This window comes from Megalobrama amblycephala, linkage group LG16, assembly GCF_018812025.1.
Source record: "Megalobrama amblycephala isolate DHTTF-2021 linkage group LG16, ASM1881202v1, whole genome shotgun sequence".
Taxonomy (NCBI): Eukaryota; Metazoa; Chordata; class Actinopteri; order Cypriniformes; family Xenocyprididae; genus Megalobrama; species Megalobrama amblycephala.
The window spans coordinates 36,823,126-36,848,745 of record NC_063059.1 but is presented as its reverse complement, the minus strand read 5'-3'; the positions used below and the strand labels follow the sequence as shown (position 1 = coordinate 36,848,745).

At 38.8% G+C, this 25,620-nt stretch overlaps 2 protein-coding genes across 2 annotated transcripts in view; both read left to right on the top strand.

The window, feature by feature from the left end:
* Window positions 1-4,397, top strand: part of LOC125248286 (NACHT, LRR and PYD domains-containing protein 12-like) — a gene marked incomplete at its 5' end in the record, with an annotated part of 31,562 nt that extends 27,165 nt beyond the window's left edge. Inside the window, 3 exons of the mRNA XM_048160007.1 lie at window positions 1,088-1,258; window positions 3,570-3,748; window positions 4,144-4,397. Of these exons, the coding sequence (XP_048015964.1) occupies window positions 1,088-1,258; window positions 3,570-3,748; window positions 4,144-4,145 (352 nt within the window). The remainder of the gene's footprint in view (window positions 1-1,087; window positions 1,259-3,569; window positions 3,749-4,143) is intronic.
* Window positions 4,398-5,269: 872 nt separating this feature from the next.
* Window positions 5,270-15,321, top strand: LOC125248285 (NLR family CARD domain-containing protein 3-like). The gene is made up of 7 exons (XM_048160005.1): window positions 5,270-5,298; window positions 5,622-5,735; window positions 5,951-7,753; window positions 8,799-8,972; window positions 11,250-11,423; window positions 13,261-13,439; window positions 13,854-15,321. Coding segments are annotated over exons 1-7 (2,475 nt in total). The 3' UTR covers window positions 13,856-15,321.
* Window positions 15,322-25,620: the final 10,299 nt, after the last annotated feature.

Here is a 25,620-nt window from a genome sequence, read left to right as displayed (position 1 = left end):
CCGCAGCCACAGTCACGCCGCTCGGATTGCTTCAAATGAGGCCGCTTTAGCACTGGCTTTACGGGCGAGTCCAGAGATGGGCGTGTCAACGCAGTATGTTCCTTGTGCCCATCACACCGAGGTACCGTTGTACCCTCACTCAGTAGCTGGACCCTTTGTTCCTGCGGGAAGGAGTTCCACTCGAAAAAGTATCCAGGCATGCTGTGGTCTCTACAGATGCTTCCACTACCAGGTGGGGGGCACGTACAATGGGCATACAGTCTCAGGTCTGTGGCCTCAGGTGCAGTGGCATATCAATTGCCTCGAGTTGCTAGCAGTACGTCTTGCACTGAGCCGCTTCAAACAGCTGTTACTAGGCAAGCACATACTGGTCCGTATGGACAGCACCTCCTTGACCGAGGGTACTCTCGGCATGGATGCACTGGCACACAGCTAGCCCCGGGACCTTCTCAAGTATGCGCTTCCCCCAGTGATCCTGCTCGCACAGCTACTGTGCAAAGTCAGGGAGGATGAGGAGCAGGTCTTGTTAGTGGCGCCCTATTGGCCCACTCGGACCTGGTTCCCAGAAATGATGCTCCTCACGACAGCACCTTCTTGGTCCATTCCTCTGAGGAAGGACCTTCTGACTCAGAGACGGGGCACCCTATGGCACCCGTGTCCGGACCTCTGGAAACTCCATGTCTCCATGACGGGAAGCAGAGGTGATCTACCCCAGTCGGTTGTAGACACCATCACTTCTGCTAGAGCTTCTTCTATGAGGAACCTCTATGCTCTGAAGTGGAACCTGTTCATCGAGTGGTGTTCCTTTCACCCAGAGGACCCCCAAACATGTTTGATCAGATCAGTGCTTTCCTTCCTGCAAGACGGTTTGGAGTGAAGGCTGTCTCCCTCCACCCTCAAAGTGTATGTTGCCGCCATTGCTGCACATCACGACACAGCTGATGGTAAGTCCATGGGGAAACATGACCTGATCATCGGGTTCCTGAGGGGGCGAAATTCCTTGTATTTTCTCCTTAATAATAGATTCACTGCTAAACTGATCTGAACTGAACTGAGAGAGTGAAGAGTGTGTCATTGTTCTCTACAGGTTGTACGATTGTGGTGTCACAGATGAAGGTTGTGCTGCTCTGGTTTCAGCTCTGAGATCAAACCCCTCATACCTGAGAGAACTGAGTCTGTCATTGAATAAAATTGGAAAATCAGTGAATCTGCTGTCTGATGTACTACAGGATCCTCACTGTAAACTGGAGAAACTGTGGTAAGATCATATTTGACTCTCACACATGAATCACAGTGTAAAGTATATTTGAAGTGTTCAGCCTCTTTCTGCTGCTGTGAGTTCAGCTGATTGAGCTGTAAATGATTGAACACATGATCAGATTAATTGATACTCCATACATATAACAACCCCGATTCCAGAAAAGTTGGGACATTTTGTAAAATGCAATAAAAACCACAATCTGTGATTTGTTAATTCTCTTGAATCTTTTTTTAACTGACAAAAGTAAAAAGAAAATATTTCTGATGTTTCTGCTGACCAATATAATTGTATTTTGTAAATATAAACAAATTTTGATTTTGATGGCTGCCACACGCCAAAAAAGTTTGGACAGAGGCAAAATAAAAGTGAAAAGATTATATAATATCCAAGTTAAACTGTTTTTTAAACAGTGCACAATTAGCAGGTGAATTTGAAATAGGTGAGGGTATAGTGTTTGGGTGTAAAAATGTATCTCAGTCTTTGCAAGCAAAGATGGGTCATGGCTCACCACTTTGTGCCAAATGTCATGAGAGAATTGTCATACAATTCAAAAATCACATTTCTCAATGCAAGATTGCAAAGAATTCATGTCTTTCACCATCTACCATACATAATGTTGTAAAAAGATTCAGGGAATCAGGAGAAATCTCAGTCTGTATAGGGCAAGGTAGGACACCTCAGTTGAATGTGCATGACCTTTGAGCTCTCAGATGGAACTGCATGAGAAACCAAATTTTGTTGTTGTGTTAAGCCAAATGGGCTCGGGAATACTTTGGAAAAACTTTGTCACTTAACACAGTCTGACTCTGCATCACGAAATGTATCTCAAATGTCTGTTACACAAGGAGAAAGCTATACATCTGTTCAATGCAGAGATGCTGCCGAGTTCCCTGGCTCCAAGCTCATCTCAGATGGTCCAAAAGACAGTGGAAATGTGTGCTGTGGTCAGATGAGTCCACGTCTCAGCTTGTTTTTGGAAAAAACAGACATCGATTTATCAGTGCCAAAGATGAAAGGGACCATCCAGACTTTCATCAGTGACAGATGCAAAAGAAAACATCTGTCATGTTATGGGGGTGCATCAGTGCAAACGGCATGAGTGACCTGCATTTGTGTGAAGGAACCATTGACATGGAGGCATGTATTGGGATAAAGAGACATAAACTGTCATCAAGATGACATCTTTTCTGGGAAGCAAGACAATTCCAAGCCTCATTCAGCATGTGCAACATCAGAGTGGTTTCTAGACAATATACACCATACAGTGGATGTGTCTTGACTGCCTGTCCGCAGTCCAGATCAGACTCTAATTAAAAATATATGACCCATCATGAAAAGCAGAATCAGACGAATTATGCATTAAGGTTCATAACTATATTCAAGATGTGTCAGGATGCTGCTTTTCATTTTGTCCAAGTATTTACATCTTGGGAGACCCGCTTTTATTAAGTGCTGATGTTGAGATGACCGAGTGGTATTATGGTAGGGAGACAAATTATTATGAGGGATGGTGGTCAGCAGTTCACCAACTTTTCAAGAATGGGTTGCAGAATTGGGAAAAGTGGCAACATATGAAAAAATCTCATATAGATTACTCGAAAAAATAGTTTTTGAGAGAAGGTGGGGTAGATATTTAGCATTTCTTGAGGATCTCTACATTGCTTGTGGTGAGACACATTGTAAGAATGTAAATTATTTATTGTTATTTTGTGCTTTCTTTCTCTACAGTCTACAATAGCAATCAACAAATAATTGTACCTGATGTGTTGTTTGGTGGGCTGGGGGAGAGGTTTACAAAACATTTAATTATCCGTAAATTGAATATTGTTTGCACGTTGAATGAAAAAAATATGAATCATAAAAAAAGAAAAGGAGAATGAGACAACGATGACAGACTGTTGCGCAGATGTCTTTTATCAGGCAAGATTGAGTAAAACATCCACTTGCAAAATTGGAACAATTAGTATCCTCAATTCCCAAATGATTAAAAATTGTAATTGAAAGGAAAGGTGATGTGACACAGTGGTAAACAGTTTGCAGCCATCAAAATCAATATTTGTTCGTACTTACAAAATACAATAAAATTGTTCAGTGAAAACATTGGAAATATTTTATAAAGATTAAAGAGAATCAACAAATCACAGATTCTTAATTTTATTGCATTTTACAAAATGTCCCAACTTTTCTGGAATTGGAGTTGTACATAGTACAGATCTAAGTAACATAGTAAAACTAACTCATTTAATCAATAGTGTCATTAATTAAAACAGATTTTGCAAAACACAGACATTTAATATATTCTCTATAGGTTGAAGGATTGTGGAGTCACAGATGAAGGTTGTGGTGGTCTGACTTCAGCTCTGAGATCAAACCCCTCACACCTGAGAGAACTGGATTTGTCTGTGAATATACTAGGACAATCAGGAGTGAAGTTGCTCTCTGATCTGAAGGATGATCCACATTATAACCTGAAGGAACTAAAATATTGTGAGTATATTTTTATTTAAAGCTTTTAAAATGATCCAAGTTCAGTAACAGCCTCATATGTGTAAATGGAGAATATAAGAATAATTCAGATCCTCTTTAGTCCCTGTACTTTAAACTGTGTTTAATAAGAGTTTAATTCTGTGATGTAAATATGATCTATGAAAATATGAATATTTTCATCTTAGTGTCTGTGTATGTAAGTAATAAATAGAGAGTTGTTTATCATTTACTGTTATTAATCAGTTTTTCGTTCATATCTGGCTGAAATATGAATATAATGATATATGAATATACTAATATCTCTGGCTGTGTGTGTTCTGAAATGATCTCCTGATGTGATGTGACAGCAGTAATGTCTCATACTCATATGTGACTGTCTGTGTGTTTTATTGTAGGACTCTCAGTATTTAGACGTCAGTCCAGTTTCCTCAGGATCAGCTGATGGTGAATAAGGAGCTACAGAGACTGAAGACACAGAGACACACAGCGATCACACTGACATGAGTGTGTGACTTCACACCAGTTTCTTGTTTAATAGTAATGCTCATGAAAGTGAGTGCTGAAAATAGCAACTTTGAATTGTTTCAGATTTGTTAGATAGTGATTACAATGTAGATGGTGTAACATACATGCCAAACGATTAAAGCAATTAGCAGGTGTAGTAAAAAACAAGCAATAGACAATAGATTTATTGTTCAATACAGACAGCATTAGGAAAAGTTTTTACAAGTTTTACTAAGAGTCTGGGACTACAGAAGAGACAGATGTTGTAAATTTGTCTACCGGCAGAGGGCGACAAAGATTATGCACATAATTTCACTGAACATTTATTTCTGTAAAATATTTGTAGGCCTATTTATTTATTTATTTATTTATTTATTTATTTTATGTGAAGAGCTATTAAAGTTTGCACCTTCACATTCTTTTACATGTTTCTTGTTTTTTTCCTCCTGCCTCTGAACACAGTTAATAACTAATTTTGATGGCAAGTATTGCTAAACAACAAAAAGCAGTGATCTGACAGTTACTCTTGCGTGATTTTTCACTTTATATTAAAAAGAAAAGATTTGAAACTGAAATTTAGAGCATAGATAAAAACTCACCTTTCAACTGGCCAACAAAAGTAGCATATACAAATAAATTATGCTTGATCCGACGACTCATGATCCGCTCTTGCTCACAACATGACATTTTTCTGTACTGTACTATAGTAGCCTACGTGTTGGTAGCCATTAAATAAAAGGTATTTAGTTCATATTTATGTTTAAATACACCTATTATAATGTTATTTTCTAATTTCATCTATTTTATTATGAAAAGTGAACCGCATGAATTCTTGCGTATGAGTAACCAATAGCAACCTGGGATAATTGAAATAAACACATTTATTCAACGTAGGCTACTTAAGCCTAGTATATGTGATACATTATTTTCTAAGGCCTCCAAATTATCAACACAATCAAACCTTTTCTGAAAAACCTGTTGCACGAGATCAACTGCATGCCTTCTGTCATCCGACGGATGGTCACGCGAGTCTATGGGTCACACAGGTTTGTTTACGCATTAAACTCGTTACTTCAACACATTTATTTCGTGCCCACCTAATTTTTTCCCTGTTCTATCTTTTAACATTAATCTAGGTGAATCCGTGTAGCCTAATCATTTTTTTTCAGGGACAACTGTATATATATATATAAGCAGAATAGTATCAATAGTATTTATTTTTCTCTGATATTTTAACATATATTGTTGCTCACACAGATAGGCACATCTATGAAAGCTGATTTTGTAACAACTGTAAATGTAATGATCATTAAGTGTTTGTTTTAATAATGAATAATTTAATAATTACTTTAATATTTCTTTATTATAGTTCTGTTCATCAGAGGAGATCAGAACCAGAGCCCAGCTGTGTGTCTATGAGGAGTGACGCGTCTATGGGTCCACCATTACATTTTAAGAGTGGAGATACACAGACTGATCTCAGGTATATGATTTCAACAAAAGATATGATTTGAAGACATCATACAGAATAAAAAAGACATTGTGCTTATTGACTTCAGGTTTTGATGCTGCAAAAATTCATCATATAGTTTATAATCAACAACATGATCAATAATTCAAAAGTTTCATTAGACTTCTACTGTTTTTATATATGTATCACTTAGACTTGTGTAATAATGTGGTATTTAAATTTTACAGCCATGAAGTCTTCAACAGGTTTAGATCAAATCTGATGAAGAAGTTTGAGTGTCTGTATGAGGGAACAGCACAGCAGGGAAACCCAACACTCCTGAATGAGATCTACACAGAGCTCTACATCACAGAGAGTGAGAGTGGAGAGATCAGTAATGAGCATGAGGTGAGACAGATTGAGACACAATCCAGGAGAGCAGCAACAGAGGACACACCGATCCAATGCAATGACATCTTTAGACCTTTACCTGGACAAGACAAACCCATCAGAACTGTGCTGACAGAGGGAGTCGCTGGCATTGGAAAAACAGTCTCTGTGCAGAAGTTCATCCTGGACTGGGCTGAAGGGAAAGAGAATCAGGACGTCCAGCTCATATTTCCACTTCCTTTCAGAGAGATCAACTTGATGAAGGACAAAACACTCAGTCTTTCTGATCTTCTTCATGTCTTTTTCCCTGAAACAAAAGAAATGGAAATATCCAGTGACAAATATAAAGTGTTGTTCATCTTTGATGGTCTGGACGAGTGTCGTCTGTCTCTGGATTTTCAGAGCGATGTGAGGTTGTGTGATGTAAGTGAATCAGCCTCAGTGGACGTGCTGCTGATGAACCTCATTGTGGGGAATCTGCTTCCCTCTGCTCTCATCTGGATCACCTCCAGACCAGCAGCAGCTGATCTTGTCCCCTCTGAGTGTGTCCATCGAGTGACAGAGGTACGAGGCTTCAATGAGCCACAGAAGGAGGAATACTTCAGGAAGAGAATCAGTGATCAGAGTCTGGCCAATACAATCATCTCACACCTGAAGTCATCAAGGAGCCTCTACATCATGTGCCACATCCCAGTGTTCTGCTGGATCTCAGCCGCTGTTCTAGAGAAGATGTTGAGCGAAGCAGAGAGTGGAGAGATTCCCAAGACTCTCACTCAAATGTACACACACTTCCTGATCCTTCAGACCAACATCAAACATGAGAAGGACTATGAGAAGAACGTGACAGATGAAGACATGATCCTCAAACTGGGGAAAGTGGCTTTTCAGCAGCTCATGAAAGGCAATGTGACCTTCTATGAGGAAGACCTGAGAGAGTGTGGCATTGATGTGACAGAAGCATCGGTGTACTCAGGATTATGCACTCAGATCTTCAGAGAGGAGTTTGGCTGGTATCAGGGGAAAGTCTTCTGCTTTGTTCATCTGAGTGTTCAGGAACATCTAGCAGCTCTATATGTGCACCTCTCCTGTACAAACAACAACATAAATGTGTTTGACCAAATCACCAAACAGAATATGCGGTTCAAGGTTAAGTATCAACACAATTCACCAGAATATGTTTCACTATCTGAGCTGCATCAGAGAGCTGTGGATGAGGCTCTACTGAGTAAAAATGGACACCTGGACCTTTTCCTGCGGTTTCTTCTGGGTCTGTCAGTGGAGTCTCATCAGATTCTCCTACAAGGACTAATGAAACAGACAAGCAGAAGATCTGACAGCAATGAGAGAACAGTTGAGTACATCAAGAAGAAGATCAGGACCATTGACTCTTCAGAGAAATCCATCAATCTGTTCCACTGTCTGAATGAACTGGGTGATCATTCACTAGTGGAGGAAATACAACAGTATCTGGAATCTGGAAGAATAAATGCAGTCAAACTCTCTTCATCTCAGTGGTCAGCTGTAGTCTTTGTGCTTTTGACATCAGAGAAGAAGCTAGATGAGTTTGATATTAATAAATTTGTTGGAGGAAACAATGAAACCAAAAAACTGGAGGTTTTTCAGAAGATGCTGCCTGTGATTAAAGAATCCAGATCAGTTCAGTAAGTATCACTGAGAACAATCACTTCTGTTAAAACAATAAAAAAAGAAATAAAAGCTTATAAATCTGTGGTGCTGCGTATGTTGTCCAGAGTTTAGTGGTCAGTATTTTGATGTGTTAAATAAATAATTGTTATTTATAAACCATTGACATTGTGCAACAAAGAAATATTAATCTTTCATCCATAAAACATGTTTATTTACATTTTAAGTTTGTACTTTCTCTTTAATCCTCTCAGACATGAATTTAAAATATTCTGGTTGATCCCCAGCGTGAGTTTTTCAAGGATTCCATTATTTAGAACGTATCACTTTATTGTTTCCATCTCAATGCGTCTTTGCTTGTCATGTGACACACTGCAGCCAAAATCAGACTGATGTTTTGCTTTTATTTCATATTTTCTCCTTTATTCAAAATATTCACAAACTTGTTAACTATAACATGAAATAAGTGATATTCCGATTCCAATGTGTAAGTAAATGTGTTTTTATTGTTTAAAAGGCTTCATAATGATCAAGTTAGTTGAGCTATTTGTACGATGATGGGTGCCGCCATGTTAGTTTGCGCAGCAGTTCAGAGAATCGCATCTGTTAGATTTACAACACGTGAATTCATCCACTTCTTTTGAAATGCATGAAAGTAAGTCTCTGGTGAACTGGGAAAAGAATACAGTACAATTTACAGTTACTTACACTATGTGTATCTAACATGAATAAAACAGGATTATTATTATTGCCACTTCTGTAGACATCAGTGCGCATTTTACAAACTTTAAATGTATTGTTTTGTTAGTACTTATGTGTATTTAAATGTCTGAAACCTAAAATAAACATTATGTGGAAAAATACTGCATATATTTGTGATATACGAAATCCGTCTGTGCGTCCGTCTCTGGCTCAGCGCCAACTAAAGCGGCGTGATCATACACTCCAGGGCCGAGCCTAGACTGATTACACTGGTGTGACTGTACACACCAAAGGGTTAATAATGGATTCACTGCTAAATCTGATCTGAGAGAGTGAAGAGTGTGTCATTGTTCTCCACAGGTTGAGTTATTGTGGAGTCACAGATGAAGGTTGTGCTGCTCTGACTTCAGCTCTGAGATTTAATCCCGAACACCTCAGAGAACTCAATCTGTCTTGGAATAAAATAGGAAATTCGGGAGCCACGATGTTGTGTGCTGTACTGCAGGATCCTCACTGTAAACTGGAGAAATTAGAGTAAGATCATATTTGACTCTCACACATGAATCACAATGTAAAGTATATTTGAAGTGTTCAGTCTCTTTCTGCTGCTGTGAGTTCAGCTGATTGAACTGTAAATGATTGAACACATGAGTTGCTCTTCTGTAACATGATACTGCAAGACTGAGTCACACTGAAATATATACTTTCACATCACAATCAACATTTCAATCTCTTGACTTTAAACAGACTTGACTTTAAACAGACAGCTTGCAAAGGGCTGGCCAGTGATGGAAATACAGGCAAAAACAGCCACGGTGGAGTAGGCAGCGGAATAAACCAAGCAGGAACTAGGAGCAGACGCAGCCTGAGGTGAGTCCAGAGCCCAGCCTGGATAACATCCCATGGCGGAGTTCAAAGTAGGCATGAGCCATGGAAATGGACATAGAGACAGAGCTGGTCACCATCGGAGTCCCGGAGTCGATACAAGCTGCCAGTCCATCTCAGAGCCAGGAACGGACCTCTGCCTAATAAATCTGTGGTCTGCGGATCAAGTTCCCTCCCGAGTCCCCACCCTTGAGTTTTCACTAATTTCCCACTAGTCCCCATCCGGCTAGTCCCTGGTCACATGCCCTCTGCTGGATACGTCCAGTCCCCTGGATCCGTCAGCTCCACAGGTATGGTCCAAGCCCTCGGCTCTGCCCCCACTTCTAGCTCCATGTGTCTCTTAAGCTCTGCCTTGGGCTTCACCTCCACCAGCTCGATGTGATCTTGAGTTCCCGGCTCCATCCTGGCTCTGCTCTTCCTCAACTTCACCATGGTCCATCAGCATTAGAACTCCTCTGGGGTCCTTGTCCATCTGGATCAAACTCAGTTGGTCGTTGCTCAGCTTTTCACCACAGACTTCCGGGTCTCTGGCTACACCTTGACCCTCCACCCCTTTGATTCCACTGGGCTTCTCCTTCCATCCGGCTTCCAAGACATCCTCACTCCCTCAGACGTTCACATCCTGTCACCACCTCCATTCTGCAAGCTAGCAGCTCCACCTTCGGCTTTCGGGCCGTGGATGTCGCCATGGTCCATCGGCCTCTCTGCTCCACTGGATACTTCGAGCACTCTAGTTCTGCGACTGTCAGTTGGTCTCTGGGTTCCGCTTGGGCATTCTGTCAAAGCTCCACCGTTAACTCCACCATGATGTCTGTCTCCACCGACTCCTTTTTGCTGCCGATCACCAGCTTCACGCCCTCCTCCAAAGCCTCCTCCCTCCCTCCTCAGGTGTATCCGTTACAGTGTGAGAAGGCACCTTTTCTGGAGGGGGGAGTACTGTCACAGTTATGGACTTTTATATTCTGTTTTGTTTAGTTTATGTTTTTCTGCTCTGTTCAGCTTTGATTTTCTGACTATCTCCTTGTTTGTTTCTATGGCATAATTATCACCTTTCAGTCATGGTTCATCATTTATGTAAACCTCCTGCTTTGTTCAGTTCCTTGTTGGTTCTCATTTTTAGTTTATGTGGTTTACGTTTTGCCTGTGTTTTCCAGGATATCTCCTTCGTGTTTATTATAAAGACATTTGTTTGGTAACTCCATCGCCATGCGTGCTGCAGACCATATCTGTAACAACAAGGCGTGTTGATTTTTAAAGGTGCTAAAGAGGATGTTTTGTTTTATACATTTTTGCAATATTACTTGAAACTGTCTTTACTAACTGATAAAAGACTATTTATTAGGTGTACTGAAAGGAATAATATTAATATACATCATCTGTGCACGAGGTAGGGCTTTAAAAACATCAGCCAATTGGCCCTCTGGCTTGTCAATCACTGCCGTGACATTCTTTGTGAGAGACGTGCGCGGATTGGCCCTCTGGCATGTCAATCACTGCCATGACATTCCTTGTGAGAGACGAGCGCGGCTGCGCACCCCAGTAACTTTCCAAACTCCACAGGCGCTGCATGCAATGTTTTTGTCAGGAGACAGGAGTAACAACTGCAGATTATGAGTTACATGCGGTGAGTCTGACATAATGAATCCACTAACACGACACAGTGAATGCCGGTGGTAAACACTCGTGTTCCAATACTCGTGCACGAGTTTTGGGAGGCGTTCCCTCGAAATTCTTACGCATGCGCTCATTTCAAAAACTCAGTGACAGTCTTTGGTTTCTCAGTCGACGAAAAGATCCTCTTTAGCACCTTTAATCTAAAACATACTGTGTTGATCTGTGCTTTAAGGTTGTACCTTCATTTTAATAGATTCACTGCTAAACTGATCTGATCTGAGAGAGTGAATAGTGTGTCATTGTTCTTTTCAGGCTGAGGAATTGTGGTGTCACAGAGGAGGGTTGTGCTGCTCTGGCTTCAGCTCTGAGATCAAACCCCTCACACCTGAGATATCTGGATCTGTCTTGGAATAAACTAGGAGATTTAGGTGTGAAGCATCTTTGTGCTGCACTTAAAAATCATCCCTGCAAACTGGAGATACTGGAGTAAGTTAATCTTTTATTGATAGTCATACATGTAAGGTGTGTCCCTTAATGTAAATTTTAGTTCAATAAACAAATTAAATATCAGCACAAATGACTCTAATGATGACTGAAGATTAAGTTAATTTCATTCATCTCCATCACATCACATGACCTGCTGTTCCTGTTTTTGACCCATCAAATATTTACTGGAGCTTCAGTTACTTCTGGTAGTTTGATTAATACTGAACATTCAGCATTTGAACATGCATTTGTAGGAGTTTCCCTTTCAGATGAAAAATGTATGGGAGAAGAGTATTTTTTACTAATGTTTGCACTCGTCAGTTTGTGTATTTTGTGTGCACTTGTGTATATGCGCCATTATTTAACACCCCCCAAAAAAGCATGTCTCGTAGTAGAAGGAAGAAAATATTATCCACTCATATTAATTTCTTTGGAGTGCCAGAGGAAGACGTCATTCTTATATTAAATGTAACAAGTTGTGCCTGTGTCGACGCGCACCTGATGAGCATCAGCTCTGCTTTTTTGTGACCCAACTCTAATTTGCACTGCTCTTGGTAGATTGCGTTGGTCATTATGTAAATGATTTCACTGCATCTGTGTTCTTTCATTTGCACATCAGCAGTAGATTAGCAGTTTTAATGCTAATTTGCCCTGTTTAGTAAATCCCCCCTTAGAGTGTGTGTTTAGTTTTAACTCGATACTACAGTCATCAGTGGGTGAATAAATGTTATTATCAGTTATTGCTTTCAAATGGAAAGAGTCATGAACATCTCTGTTCACAAAACTTCTTCGGATTTACTTTCTGCGCGTTATATTTTATGGATTGTCCAGGGGTGATGTAGCAACCATCCAATGAGAATATACATTACTTCATATAGAATGCAATACAAGAAGTAAAACAAGTAGAAAGGACAGAAAGGAAACAGAGAGAGCAAAGTCAGGCTGTTTTTTTTACAGTGACTATTAAAATAGTAGAATGAACCTGTATAGAAACATGTATCTGTACGAATCAACACGTTGGTTTGCAGGAGCAGCAGAGTTTCAGTCTTTCTCCTCCATCAGCAATTTCCTTTTCCTTTTATATCCTGAGCAAATCATTATTTAAGAAAGGAAAGTTGATCACGATTAAATACAAGCACCAAAAACCATCTCTATTGATTTCACCACATTTCTGTTTAGTTTATAAACTGCTAGATGAACAATCATGACACAACTGTGTTTGATCACAAGAGTTAATAAATAATATGTATTTGGGAACATGTTGGTCTTGTGAAACAAATATCCTATATGTGTTTATTAGTGGTGCAAGTGACTGTTTCTCCAAACAATATCTCACATTCAACTGTCTGTTTAGTCATGAAGCACATGACAGTTTATACAATAAATCTTATTCTATCAGCAGCAGTATGTGGCAATGCTTGTCATTATATCTCCTCTCCTGATCTGAGACCAGATCAGACCTGATCTACAGATAGGGCTGGGCGATATATCGCATGCGATTGTCACGCGCATTTCATCAGTAAACCCGGTTCCCTGATTACGGCTAAATCGCCATCACCTGCTTTCAAATGGAGCGGCATTTAATAGACAGAACCGTAGATCACTGACAAGCTACACAATATCGCGTTCATATCGCAGATGAATCGCCTTGTCATTGAACTACGGCTCTGTCTATTAAATGCCGCTCCATTTGAAAGCAGGTGATGGCGATTTAGCGGTAATCAGGGAACCGGCTTTACTGACGAAATGCGCATGACAATCGCATGCGATATATATTGCCCAGCCCTATCTACAGATACTTAAACTACAATTCAAACTATGTCATTGTTCTCTACAGGTTGAGGTGTTGTAGTGTTACAGATGAAGGCTGCAATGCTCTGGCTTCAGCTCTGAGATCAAACCCCTCACACCTGAAAGTACTAAATCTGTCTGGAAATAAACTAGGAGAATCAGGAGTGAAGTTGATCTCTGATCTGAAGCATGATCCACATTATAAACTGGAGAAACTATACTATTGTGAGTATATTTTATAGCTTTTAAATTGATCAGTATCAGGCTTCATATGTGTGTAATTGAATATAAGATAATAATTCAGCTCCACTTTAGTCTCAATATTTTAAACTGTGTTTAATAAGAGTTTAATTCTGTGATGTGACTTATCTATGAATATATGAATATTTATGTATCTCTAACAGTGTCTCTGTGTTTAAGTGATAAATATAGAGTTGTTTATCTTTTACTGTTATTAATCCATTAGCAGTTTTTCATTCATATCATTTCTGTCATATGAATATACTAATATCTCTGGCTGTGTTTGTTCTGAATCTCCTGATGTGATGTGACAGCAGTAATATCTCATACTCATATGTGACTGTCTGTGTGATTTATTGTAGGACTCTCAGTATTTAAATGTCCCTCCTGTTTCCTCAGGATCTGCTGATGGTGAATAAGGAGCCGCTGTGTGACTTCACACCCTTTATTCTTTTTATATTTTGTTGGTCTGTTCTTTTGAATGACCGATATCATCTGATTTCTGCAATTTTCGTCCATAGGACCTGAACTTACTGTATAATTTAAGACTAAATTTTATATGTGATGGTACATGAATGAGTGTTGAAAAGCATTGTCTGTAATTTGGAGTTGTTTTGAATTTGCTAGATATTGATTACCATAGATGCTGTAACACTTATTATCCACCACAAATGACAGTAAGCAGCAAAACTAAAACATTTAAACCAACAATCTGTAGACTTAGTGTAAATAATAGATTCATTGTGCAATATAGCCAACTTTGTTTATTATAAAGTGGAGAAGATTAATTTATCAATAACACTTTTCCGCCCAGTTTCACAGACACGGTTTAAGATAGTCCTAGACTAAAATGCATGTTTGAGCTTTTTAACTGAAAGTAACTTGCACTGACATATCTTAAAATATGTCTGAGCTATTGTTTTGTCTCAAGATGCACACCAGTAAGGTTTTTTTCTAGGGTATGTTTATAAATACCCTAATTGATATAAGGCTTATTCCTTGCTTAGCCTAAGCCCTGTCTGTGAAACTGGCCCTTTATGTTTACATGTGTAAATTTAGGAAAGATGATAAACTTTACTTTAGAAAGCATTGAGAGCTTGACTACTGAAGAGAAATAAGCAAATATTTTAAGTGTCACATTTTTTTACCTTTAATATAAACTTGTTTTTTAAAATGTGTCTATCAACAGAGACGAATGCATTAAAGATAATGCAAATGATTTCACTGAACGTTTATTTCTAAAAAAAGTTTTTATTATTTTTAATATGATGATCTATCTAAATGATCTATTCAAGTGGACAGATGGTTGAAATATTTAATGTAATATATTAATATAATAATATACTGATTTTCTTCTCTTTTTCGACAAGACAACTAAGGTAGTAAAAGGTGGCTGTTTTTGATTTCTTATTCCTTATTTATTTTTTTACAAAAACATCCACTTAAATGATCTGGTTTTCATCAAGTTATTGTATATTTGGAAGTTACTGTGTAAACAACTCAAAATAATACATCTGTTTGGAATAACTGCTTATTTAGAATTAAATTACTCTTAGATTTAATGGAGAAAAGATACATATTCTATTGTTTGCTAATATGGAGAGGTTTTTTTTTTTTTGTTAGTTTGTTTTTATGGTATAATTTTAAGCGATGTGTTCCGAAATCTGTTGTTCTAATGGTTAGAAATGCAATGCAACTTAAGACTGTTATTCACCATCAACAAATGGTTGTGATTTTGAAGTTATGTAATAGAAGACCTCCATTTAATGGAACACATTTGGCTCCTGACAAAAGTTTACTTTCACTTTCATTTTGGATCTACACTAACATTAGGGTGTAACCATTCCAGTGGTGTTCAGTCACAGAAAAGCAGTATGAAAGCATTCAATAAATAAACTAAAGATAAACAAAGGCTAAATTGTTTGTTTACAAAATTATGTAATAACCATTAGGGGTACCAGCTATAGTTATAGCAGGAACATACCTAAAAAATAGTCTAATTAAAATCAAATAGTATGTATATTTTTTTGTTCATTTTCATTCACATATATGTCATCTTGATGAGATGGGCTTCCCCTAAATACCATCTAGACAGGGGAAAACAAGAAATATCATATCTTAGGCTTTAGTCAGACTCTTTAGTGGTATTGAGTGTCACTTGAGCATCAATACTCAGAGCAGTTGGTGAACTTGTTTTACACTCATTTCCCGTTTGTTGCTGCCATGCTGTTTGAGTTAGAGCTCCGTCGAGTTGATTCCTAATTGCTTGTTTTTTCTCTCAATATCAAATTTATAACATATCATTCTCTCTTTTTATGGTGGGCGAACACATCCCCGACATTATACCATATGACAAGTAAGTCAAACCTCAAATCACAGTCTGTGTTCCACCCACTTAATTGATAGAAATGTGAGTGTAGTACAGTCTATAGAAACTGTCTATTCCCTGAATAGTGAGGTTTAACAATAAAAATAAAGGATCTAGTAAAAATCTGATCGTAATCAAACCAGAAATTCGCAAAATTACTGAACAAAAACAATTTCTAAATCTAGGGCTACTAAACATTAGATCGCTGACACCTATGGTGGTTATTATAAATGAAATGATCACAGATAATAGTCTTGATGTAATTTGCCTTACTGAAACATGGCTTAAACCAAATGATTATTTCAGTCTTAATGAGTCTTGTCCACCTGGCTACTGTTATAAAAAACAAATGCGTCTGATTGGCCGAGGCGGTGGTGTAGCAACAATCTATAGAGATATTCTTAACATTACTCAGAAAACAAATTATAGGTTTAATTCATTTGAAATTCATATGCTAAATGTTACACTCTCAGATATAAGTAAAAAGTCGCTACTATCTCTTGCTTTGGCTACCATTTATAGACCTCCAGGGCCTTATGTTGATTTCCTAAAAGAGTTTGCAGACTTTCTCTCAGACCTGGAAGAGCTAAATAAACTTATCACTGCGTCTAAACCAACATCATGTTTATTAGATCCAATACCCACTAAACCACTGAAAGAATTGTTACCTGTAGCAGAAGAGCCTCTTCTCAATTTTATCAACTCGTCTTTATCTCTAGGTCACGTTCCAAGACCATTCAAGCTAGCAGTTATTAAGCCTCTCATTAAGAAATCACAATTAGATCCAAATGTATTGGCAAATTACAGACCCATTTCAAATCTTCCATTTATGTCTAAAATACTAGAAAAAGTTGTGTCGGTCCAATTGTGCTCCTTCTTGCAAAAAAACGCTGTCTATGAAAAATTTCAGTCAGGATTCAGATCTCATCATAGCACAGAAACTGCGCTCGTTAAAATTACAAATGACTTACCATCTCATTTGTTTATTTAAATGGGGAAAAATCTAAGATAACGATAGTAAACTATGGAGTGCCGCAAGGATCTGTGTTAGGTCCTCTGCTATTTTCAATATACATGCTGCCACTCGGCAATATTATAAGAAAACATGGAATTAGTTTCCACTGCTATGCCGATGATACTCAGTTATATATTTCAACACAACCAGATGAAATCTCTAAATTATCCAATCTGACAGAGTGTGTTAAAGAAGTAAAACATTGGATGACTAATAATTTTCTTCTATTAAATTCAGATAAGACTGAAGTATTACTTATTGGGCCAAAAACCTGTACACAGAATCTTTCAGACTACAATCTGCATTTAGAAGGATGTACTGTTACTCCATCCTCGACAGTAAAAGACTTGGGTGTTATATTAGACAGCAAATTGTCCTTTGAAAATCATATTTCATATGTTACAAAAACAGCCTTCTTCCACCTCAGAAACATTGCTAAGATACAGAATATGTTATCTATTTCTGATGCAGAAAAGTTAGTTCATGCTTTCATGACGTCTCGACTAGATTACTGTAATGCAGTGGTTCTCAAACTTTTTTCCCAGTGGGCCGCACAATGGTCCAAGTGCAAGTCTCACGGGCCGCATATAATTTACATATGACGTCACCAATGCAAACCAATCAGATTTAATGTTATGGTATTAGCAGTTAATACTCCCAGACAGCAATGACATGTGGGGCCCAGATGAGGGCTTCATGGGTGGCAAATGTGGGCCCCATTATGGGCTTGCACCCGGGATCCACACTGGGGCAAGCCGTGGAAGCCCAGACGTACTAAAAGTGGGACCTGTAAGGGTACTGCATGGGTCTTAATTGGGCAATTCATGTCAGACCCATTTGGGCCCCACCTGCCCAAAGGGGTCCAAAGTGGGCTTTGCAACATGGCTACACAGATGGGTTTTAAATGGGATCTGTAAGAGTCTTATGTGGGTCCTAACTGGGCAATTCATGCCAAACCCATTTGGGCCCCACCTGCCCAAAGGGGTTTAAAGTGGACTTGCACCCGGGATCCACATGGGGGCCAGCCGTGGATGCCCAGATGGGTTTTAAGTGGGATCTGTAAGGGTCTTATGTGGGTCCTAACTGGGCAATTCATGCCAAACCCATTTGGGGCCCACCAGTCTGAAGGGGTTTAAAGTGGGCTTGCACCCGGGATCCACATGGGGACCAGCCGTGGATGCCCAGATGGGTTTTAAGTGGGATCTGTAAGGGTCTTATGTGGGTCCTAACTGGGCAATTCATGCCAAACCCATTTGGGGCCCACCAGTCTGAAGGGGTTTAAAGTGGGCTTGCACCCGGGATCCACATGGGGGCCAGCCGTGGATGCCCAGCTGGGTTTTAAGTGGGATCTGTAAGGGTCTTATGTGGGTCGTAACCGGGCAATTTGTGTCAGACCCATTTGGGCCCCACCTGCCTAAAGGGGTTTAAAGTGGGCTTGCACCAGGATTCAACCGTGAATGCCCATATGGGCTTAAAGTGGGCTCTGTAAGGATCTTATGTTGGTCCTAACTGGGCAATTCATGCAAGGTAAGCCCAACCATTCATTTAAGGAAACAATCTAAGAAAAATTTAAAATGAAGAATGAATGTAAGTACAAGATAAATACAAGACACTTGATGCTTTGAACTGCAAGAAATATATTAAATTGAACAACAAAAATTATCTTTAAAAAACAATGTCACAACATACGCTAAACTAAAAAATATATTTTAAAAAAATCTCTGAAAAAACCCCTCCAAAAATACAATACAAAATACACTCATTATATAATACATTGAACAACAAACATAATCTTTAACAATTTAAATTTTACAACGTACCGGTAAATAAATAAAAAATATATATTTTTTAAAAATGTCTGAAAAAAAGAAAACAAAACATCTCTCCAAAAAACACATCCAAAACAGTCATGGCGTTTGTGTTGTCGATGTTCTTTTTTACCCATAGATATATGAGCAATATCACACGAGTAGCCGTGTGATATGGCTGTATATCAGCATGCTGTGATTCGTCCGTAGGTAATCACTGCGTGCTGATATACAGCCATATCGCACGGCTACGAGTGTGATATTGCGTTTATACAACAGTTCGACGGCACGAGTGTGTAAATAAATAAGAACAACAACGGAGTGTCTTTAAAACCCTCTTTTGTGCAGCACTACTTCCTTCCACCACGGATTCATATCTCAAGTTGTCAGTTGGACCAACCCTCCGTTACTAACTCTAAAACGTCACTTTAGAACTAGTAACGAAGGAACGTCGAGTCGCTTCATTGAAACACATTGAATTTTATACAGTATTAGAGAGAGAGAGAGAGAGAGTAGGCTATTACCTGTCTGATATATTGCATTACATTCATTCAAGTCGATGTCCATAATATTATATCCATTATAAAAGTCCGTTTGAATGTCCTCTGAGGAAAGCGATCTTTGTATAACACCACAGCGCTAAAAACAACTTCCTTTGCAAAAGTTCCTTTCAATTTAAAAGTCTCTTGTGCTTCACTGACTCATTCCTCCTGTAAAGTGTTGCCGACATCTAATGGCGTATTAATGTAACTTTCACTCAATCCATATTACTTACTAATGGACATATTTATATAAAATAATATTTATTGAACAACAAATAAGCACAATTGTACAGTTCATTCAAACAAAGCACTAGTTATTTACAAAAAACAAAAACAAAACAAAAAACATTTACGCTTGTATGTGGGTTTTACAAATATTTAACGAATGAAAAGGATTTTAAAGAGCTTGTGACAAAACCTCTTAACTCCATTGGATCCTCAAACTGTCAATCAAACCTCATTACATTAATCCGCCTCCCCTCGTGAATGAAGTGCGCACGCAGTTTGGACATCTCCTCTATGCAATGACAAGGTAAATAAAGATCTGATGTTTGAAAAAAAAAATTGTAAAGCGTTTTCTTTACTCAAAAAACCCTATGTTTATAAAGTTTAATGTTTTACGTATTTGAAGAGTGGAGAAGAGTCTTCGTCTGATATGTCCCGTCTAGTTGAAGCCAATATGCTATATATAATGATGTAACATAACGTCGTTTATTATTATCAAATTTAACATAGCACAATTCGACTTGCTCTGGAACAAATAATAGATTAATAAAGACCAAAGATTGCCTGTTCTATGTACTCAAATTGAATAATGTCTCATGTTTAACCACCATAAGAGCCAGCGGCAAATCCACGAAGCACTGGCCGAGATTAAGCTGTTCTCGGCAGTTACAGAAGCACTGAACGGCCGCTGACGCCCTGGAGCTCACATCTCCGAAAACGTCAAAACAAGTTGTAAAATAGGTGCTGTTATTAAATATGAGTCACATATTTCAGGTCTAAACAACTACATTCTCGCCTAAAAACTATTAAAACTACAGTTTGTGGTACAACAAGTAGTATTTGTAAAAATTGCGGTTGCTTTGGTCGGCCGCCATGACGGTCACTTCAAGCGGAGTGATACAAACAGTGAAAAGGTAGGAGGAGTGCTGTTATCGCTGAAATATCGCATGGCTATCAGCCAATCAGATTCGAGAACCAGACAGAACTGTTGTATAAATATATATAAGACCCATATATGTGTTCCCAGTTCAAACCCATGCCAACTTGGCCCATAAATATATCATGCAAGACCCATATATGTTTTCCCAGTTTAAACCCATGCCCACTTGACCCATAAAAATTCTATGCAGGACCCATATGTGCATTCCCAGTTCAAACCCATGCCCACTTGACCCATAAATATGCCATTCAAGACCCATATATGTATTCCCAGTTCAAACCCATGCCCACTTGGCTCATAAAATTTCTATGCAGGACCCATATGTGCATTCCCAGTTCAAACCCATGTCCACTTGGCCCATAAATATGCCATTCAAGACCCATATATGTGTTCCCAGATCAAACCCATGCCCACTTGACCCATAAATATGCCATTCAAGACCCATATATGTATTCCCAGTTCAAACCCATGCCCACTTGGCTCATAAAATTTCTATGCAGGACCCATATGTGCATTCCCAGTTCAAACCCATGTCCACTTGGCCCATAAATATGCCATTCAAGACCCATATATGTGTTCCCAGATCAAACCCATGCCCACTTGGCCCATAAATATGTCATGCAAGACCCATATATGTGTTCCCAGTTCAAACCCATGCCCACTTGGCCCATAAAATTTCTATGCAGGACCCATATGTGCATTCCCAGTTCAAACCCATGCCCACTTGGCCCATAAATATGCCATGAAAGACCCATATATGTGTTCCCAGTTCAAACCCATGCCCACTTGGCCCATAAAAATTCTATGCAGGACCCATATGTGCATTCCCAGTTCAAACCCATGCCCACTTGGCCCATAAATATGCCATGCAAGACCCATATATGTGTTCCCAGATCAAACACATGCCCACTTGGCCCATAAAAATTCTATGCAGGACCCATATGTGCATTCCCAGTTCAAACCCATGCCCACTTGGCCCATAAATATGCCATGCAAGACCCATATATGTGTTCCCAGATCAAACCCATGCCCACTTGGCCCATGCCTGTCCCTTATGGGGCCCATGTAATCAGCTCATATGGGCTTCCTATGTGGGACTCGTACTACAAAACCTACATGGGACCTGCTGATTTCACCCAGCCAAAGCCCATGCCCACACAGTACCCATGGAACCCGTAGTTAACCCATCTGGACCCCACGTGTCATTGCTGGCTGGGCTATTATTCTGTCATGTCGCAATCCCTCGCGCAGCATCGGATCCGCGAGCGCGCGCAGAGTTGGGCTCATTCCAGCCGCAGGTGCGCTGATGCGGTTATTTTTACTGATTTAAAATGCATCAAACAAACACATCAAATTCACAGTTCGGTCTTTTGAAATTGTAGGTTTTGCTTGTCAAGTACTTTACTACAGAGCAAACAGGAAGGCTGCCCATCTTGCTCATTAACAGCAAACTGATTCTTCCATTCTTCTTACGTTTGCTGCAGATGCTGCGACTCTTCTGGTTTGTATGTGTTCGTTCATTTTATGTTCCACATTTAGTTTTTCTCCTTTAATAACAAATTTGACCATTTTGAGGCTTAAATTTACAATATTAATGGCTACTGTTTCAATTCTTCCTAAGCGCGCACTTGTGTTTGTTTCGTTAAAGGTGCTCTAAGTGATGTCACACGTTTTTAGGCCAAAACATTTTTTGTCACATACAGCAAACATCTCCTCACTATCCGCTAGCTGTCTGTCCCCTGAACACACTGTGGTCTCTGTAGTCGCCACAAGCTCCGAAAACGGCAATAAAAACAAACTGGTGCAGCCTGGACCACAAAACATAATAAGCATGCTCCAGCCAATAACCGACAAGAATGATTTTAAATGCGCGTTCATGACTGTTTCAGGAAGCACGGAGGGGAGGGGGAGGAGGAGGAGGAGGGAGGGTCTAGCTAGCCTCTGTTTTGTTTGACAACACTTCGAATGTCAACAGGAAGTTACTCCGCCCAGGATCACTTAGAGCACCTTTAACTGAGTGATTGCATCATTAGCCTACATTGCCTGATGTCTGAAAATAATAAATGCTCACCAAAATTATTTTATATGACAAATAAAGCATTATAGCTCATTTATATTTATTTAATTCACTTTAATTTAAATTTTAAAACAAAAATAAATTGTATGCTATAATTTTTATTTTTTATTTTATTTTTTTATTGTGGTCGGCATATCGCGGGCCGCATTTACATTCGTGACGGGCAGCAGGTTGAGAACCACTGCTCCACACCCATTCAAACGCTTACTGCGCTGAAGTGTCGCGTCGCGCGACTCGCGCCCAATTAAGTCAAAAGTATACATTCACTGGATGTCATGGCAACTGAATCACGGAGGAAAACTTTAAATATCTCGCCTTCGCTTTAATTTCGGACCATCTCCAAAAAGATATAAAACACTAAACAAATGATTTTGACATGCGTTTATCAAAGTAGGAAATCCAGACTTTTAATCCCTTACACACAATTACTGCTGTTGAAATATGAAATGGAGGCAGGTCCGGATTGAATTCCCTCCAGATCCGGACCGGAGTCCGGACTTTGAGAAGTGCTCCTGTAATGCATTATTAGCTGGTTGTCCTGCTTCCTCAATAAACAAGCTACAATTAGTACAAAATGCAGCTGCTAGAGTTCTTACCAGGTCAAGAAAATATGATCATATAACACCAATTTTAAACTCTGGAATAGCCTTCCTGATAATGTTTGGGGCTCAGACTTGCTCACCCAGTTAAATCTAGATTAAAGACGTATCTTTAGCCAAGCATTCACGTAATGCATCACATGTTAGATCCACTGCACGTGACTACCTTTGCTTAATGTTATGAACAGCAGCTACGCTAATTATTCTCTATTTGCTTTTCTGTTTTACAGAAAAGGTTTGACTAGAGAGTACATCAGCTTCAGTTTGGATCCAGCCCCTTAAGAAGACCTCAGATGACCAACACCTGTGAAGAGACGGCACCAACTCCTGCGAGGACTTCAGAAGATGCAACATCTGGATCAACATGCACATTCCCAAATTTCTATATATCCTAATTATTGTTAATATGTAATTTCATTTTTCCAGGAGCTCATTGCCTTCAAGTAAATTGCTAACAGTGTTAGCAAATAATGTAATAATTTAGGCAATTAATTTACAAACTGCATTCTTTAAATTGTAATGTTGACATGCATTCTCTGTAAAGCTGCTTTGAAACGATATGTATTGTGAAAAGCGCTATACAAATAAATGTGAATTGAATAAGAATACACACTGGAGAGAAATCTCAGGTATGTCTTCAGTGTCGAAAGAGTTTTTCACAAAAGATTTATCTCAGTCATCATCAACGCTGTCATAAAAAAACAATAAGCTGTGATCAGCATGGCAAGAAGTTTAGATCCTCATCATATCTCAACAAACACCTGACAGTTCACACAGTTGAGAGACCGTTCTTGTGTCCAGTGTGTGGAATGAGTTTTTCATGGCTGGTCAATTGTAGAAAGCACCAGAAGATCCATTCTTCTGTGAAAACTCATGCTTGTGTGGAGTGTGGCAAGACCTTCATCACAAGTGAACATCTCAGAAAGTGTCTGAAAAGTAACTCAGAAGAAAGACCGTTCACATGTATATGGATTCAAAGAGAAATTCCACCTGGACAAACACATGAGGATTCACACTGGAGAGAAGCTGCACACATGCCATCATTGTGGGAAGAGCTTCAAACAGTTGTCAGGTCTCTGTTATCATATGTATCATCACTCTGGAGAAAAAAACATATAATTGTGATCAGTGTGGTAAGAAATTTACATTGTCATCAATTCTTAAAAGCCACCTGATGGTGCATACGGACGAGAGGCTCCATAAGAGCTCTTTGTGTGAAAAGAGTTTTTCACGACCAGACTCTCTGAAACAGCACCAAAAACTATGATGCTGTACAGGACCACGTGTGTTTTGAATGTGGGAAGAGCTTTACAGCAGCGAGTCATTTGATGCATGAGAATTCATGTTTTTAATTTATTGTTTGAAAAAGTTGTGTATTCACTCTATTGATCAAATTAAGTTGTTTTTACTTCATTGTTCAAATACAGTTTCTATGAAATATCAAGATTTGTAGAGATGTTTTTATTTAATTTTGGGGAGCAGCAGAACAGAAATATTGCATTATATTTCAGACATTGGTGTATTTTTATTCTTGCATTTATTCTACAACTTTCTTTAATTGAAAAACCTCATTGTTAAGATGTGAACGAAGAAATACATAAATAATCAATAAATGCACTGCCAATTTTAAAACTTTATTTTAGTCTAATAAATGATTGATGTGAAGTTAAAACTAAACTACCAAACTAAAAACAAATGATCACAAAAAGATGAGCTAAATAAAGACAAATATTTAATCTATTTCATAATTAGGGGTTCAAAATCAAACATTTATCACACTGAAGGAAGAGAGAAACTGAGCGAGTAAATCACAGAAATGCTGCACTGAGCCCCACAGCACTCCAAAAGAAGCCTTACAGGTACATGAACGTAATATTTCCCCATTCAAAAAAAGTTGTTCAAGATCATGTGCTTTAAGTGTGAGACCTGAAACACTAAAGTCACAGAAGACCTTTATCTGCCCTCAGTGTGGAAAGAGTTTTGCAGACAGGATAAATAATCATCTGTGCTGTCATGAAAAACCTTTCAGGTGTGATCAGTGTGGCAAGAAGTTTAGATCCTCGTCACATCTCTACAAACACCTGACTTTGTGCATGCAAGATATATGTAGTTGTGTGCATAAAGTCCAAACGTCACAAAAAAAAAAAAAAGTATATAAAAAATGCATAGAAATTCTTTAGGTCTATAGTTTCAAAAAATTATTTGGTTTGCACAGAAATCTCTGATCTCCAAAATGCTTAAAGATCATGTTTGGCTTACCTTCATTTTCTTACACCCTCTAATGATATTGAACAACATGACTGAATGTATTGCTTTGCTGTCCATTTAAAACGAAGAGACAACACTGTCTCTTTTAGTAGCCTGCTAAGAATATTTCCATAAAGAGGCACTTAATAACCCATACTATATTTGATTAGTAACATCTTTATATCACCATATCATCTACATCAGCCTTTGGTGCTTGAATCCCAGGTAAAGGCCTCTTGCAGATATTTTATATGTTAAAACTTACAAGTCATTTGATGATTGGCCATCGCTATTGTTTTTGTGTGGAGTTTTCAGACAGTCCCTCACACATCATAAGTGAATGTT

Excerpts from the sequence above, each read along its gene's own strand:
- LOC125248285 (XM_048160005.1), top strand. The coding sequence starts at position 5,270 with ATGGTCACGCGAGTCTATGGGTCACACAG. Across the intron at positions 5,736-5,950 it reads GATACACAGACTGATCTCAG|CCATGAAGTCTTCAACAGGT; the intron begins GTATATGATTTC and ends TAAATTTTACAG. Across the intron at positions 11,424-13,260 it reads TGCAAACTGGAGATACTGGA|GTTGAGGTGTTGTAGTGTTA; the intron begins GTAAGTTAATCT and ends TGTTCTCTACAG.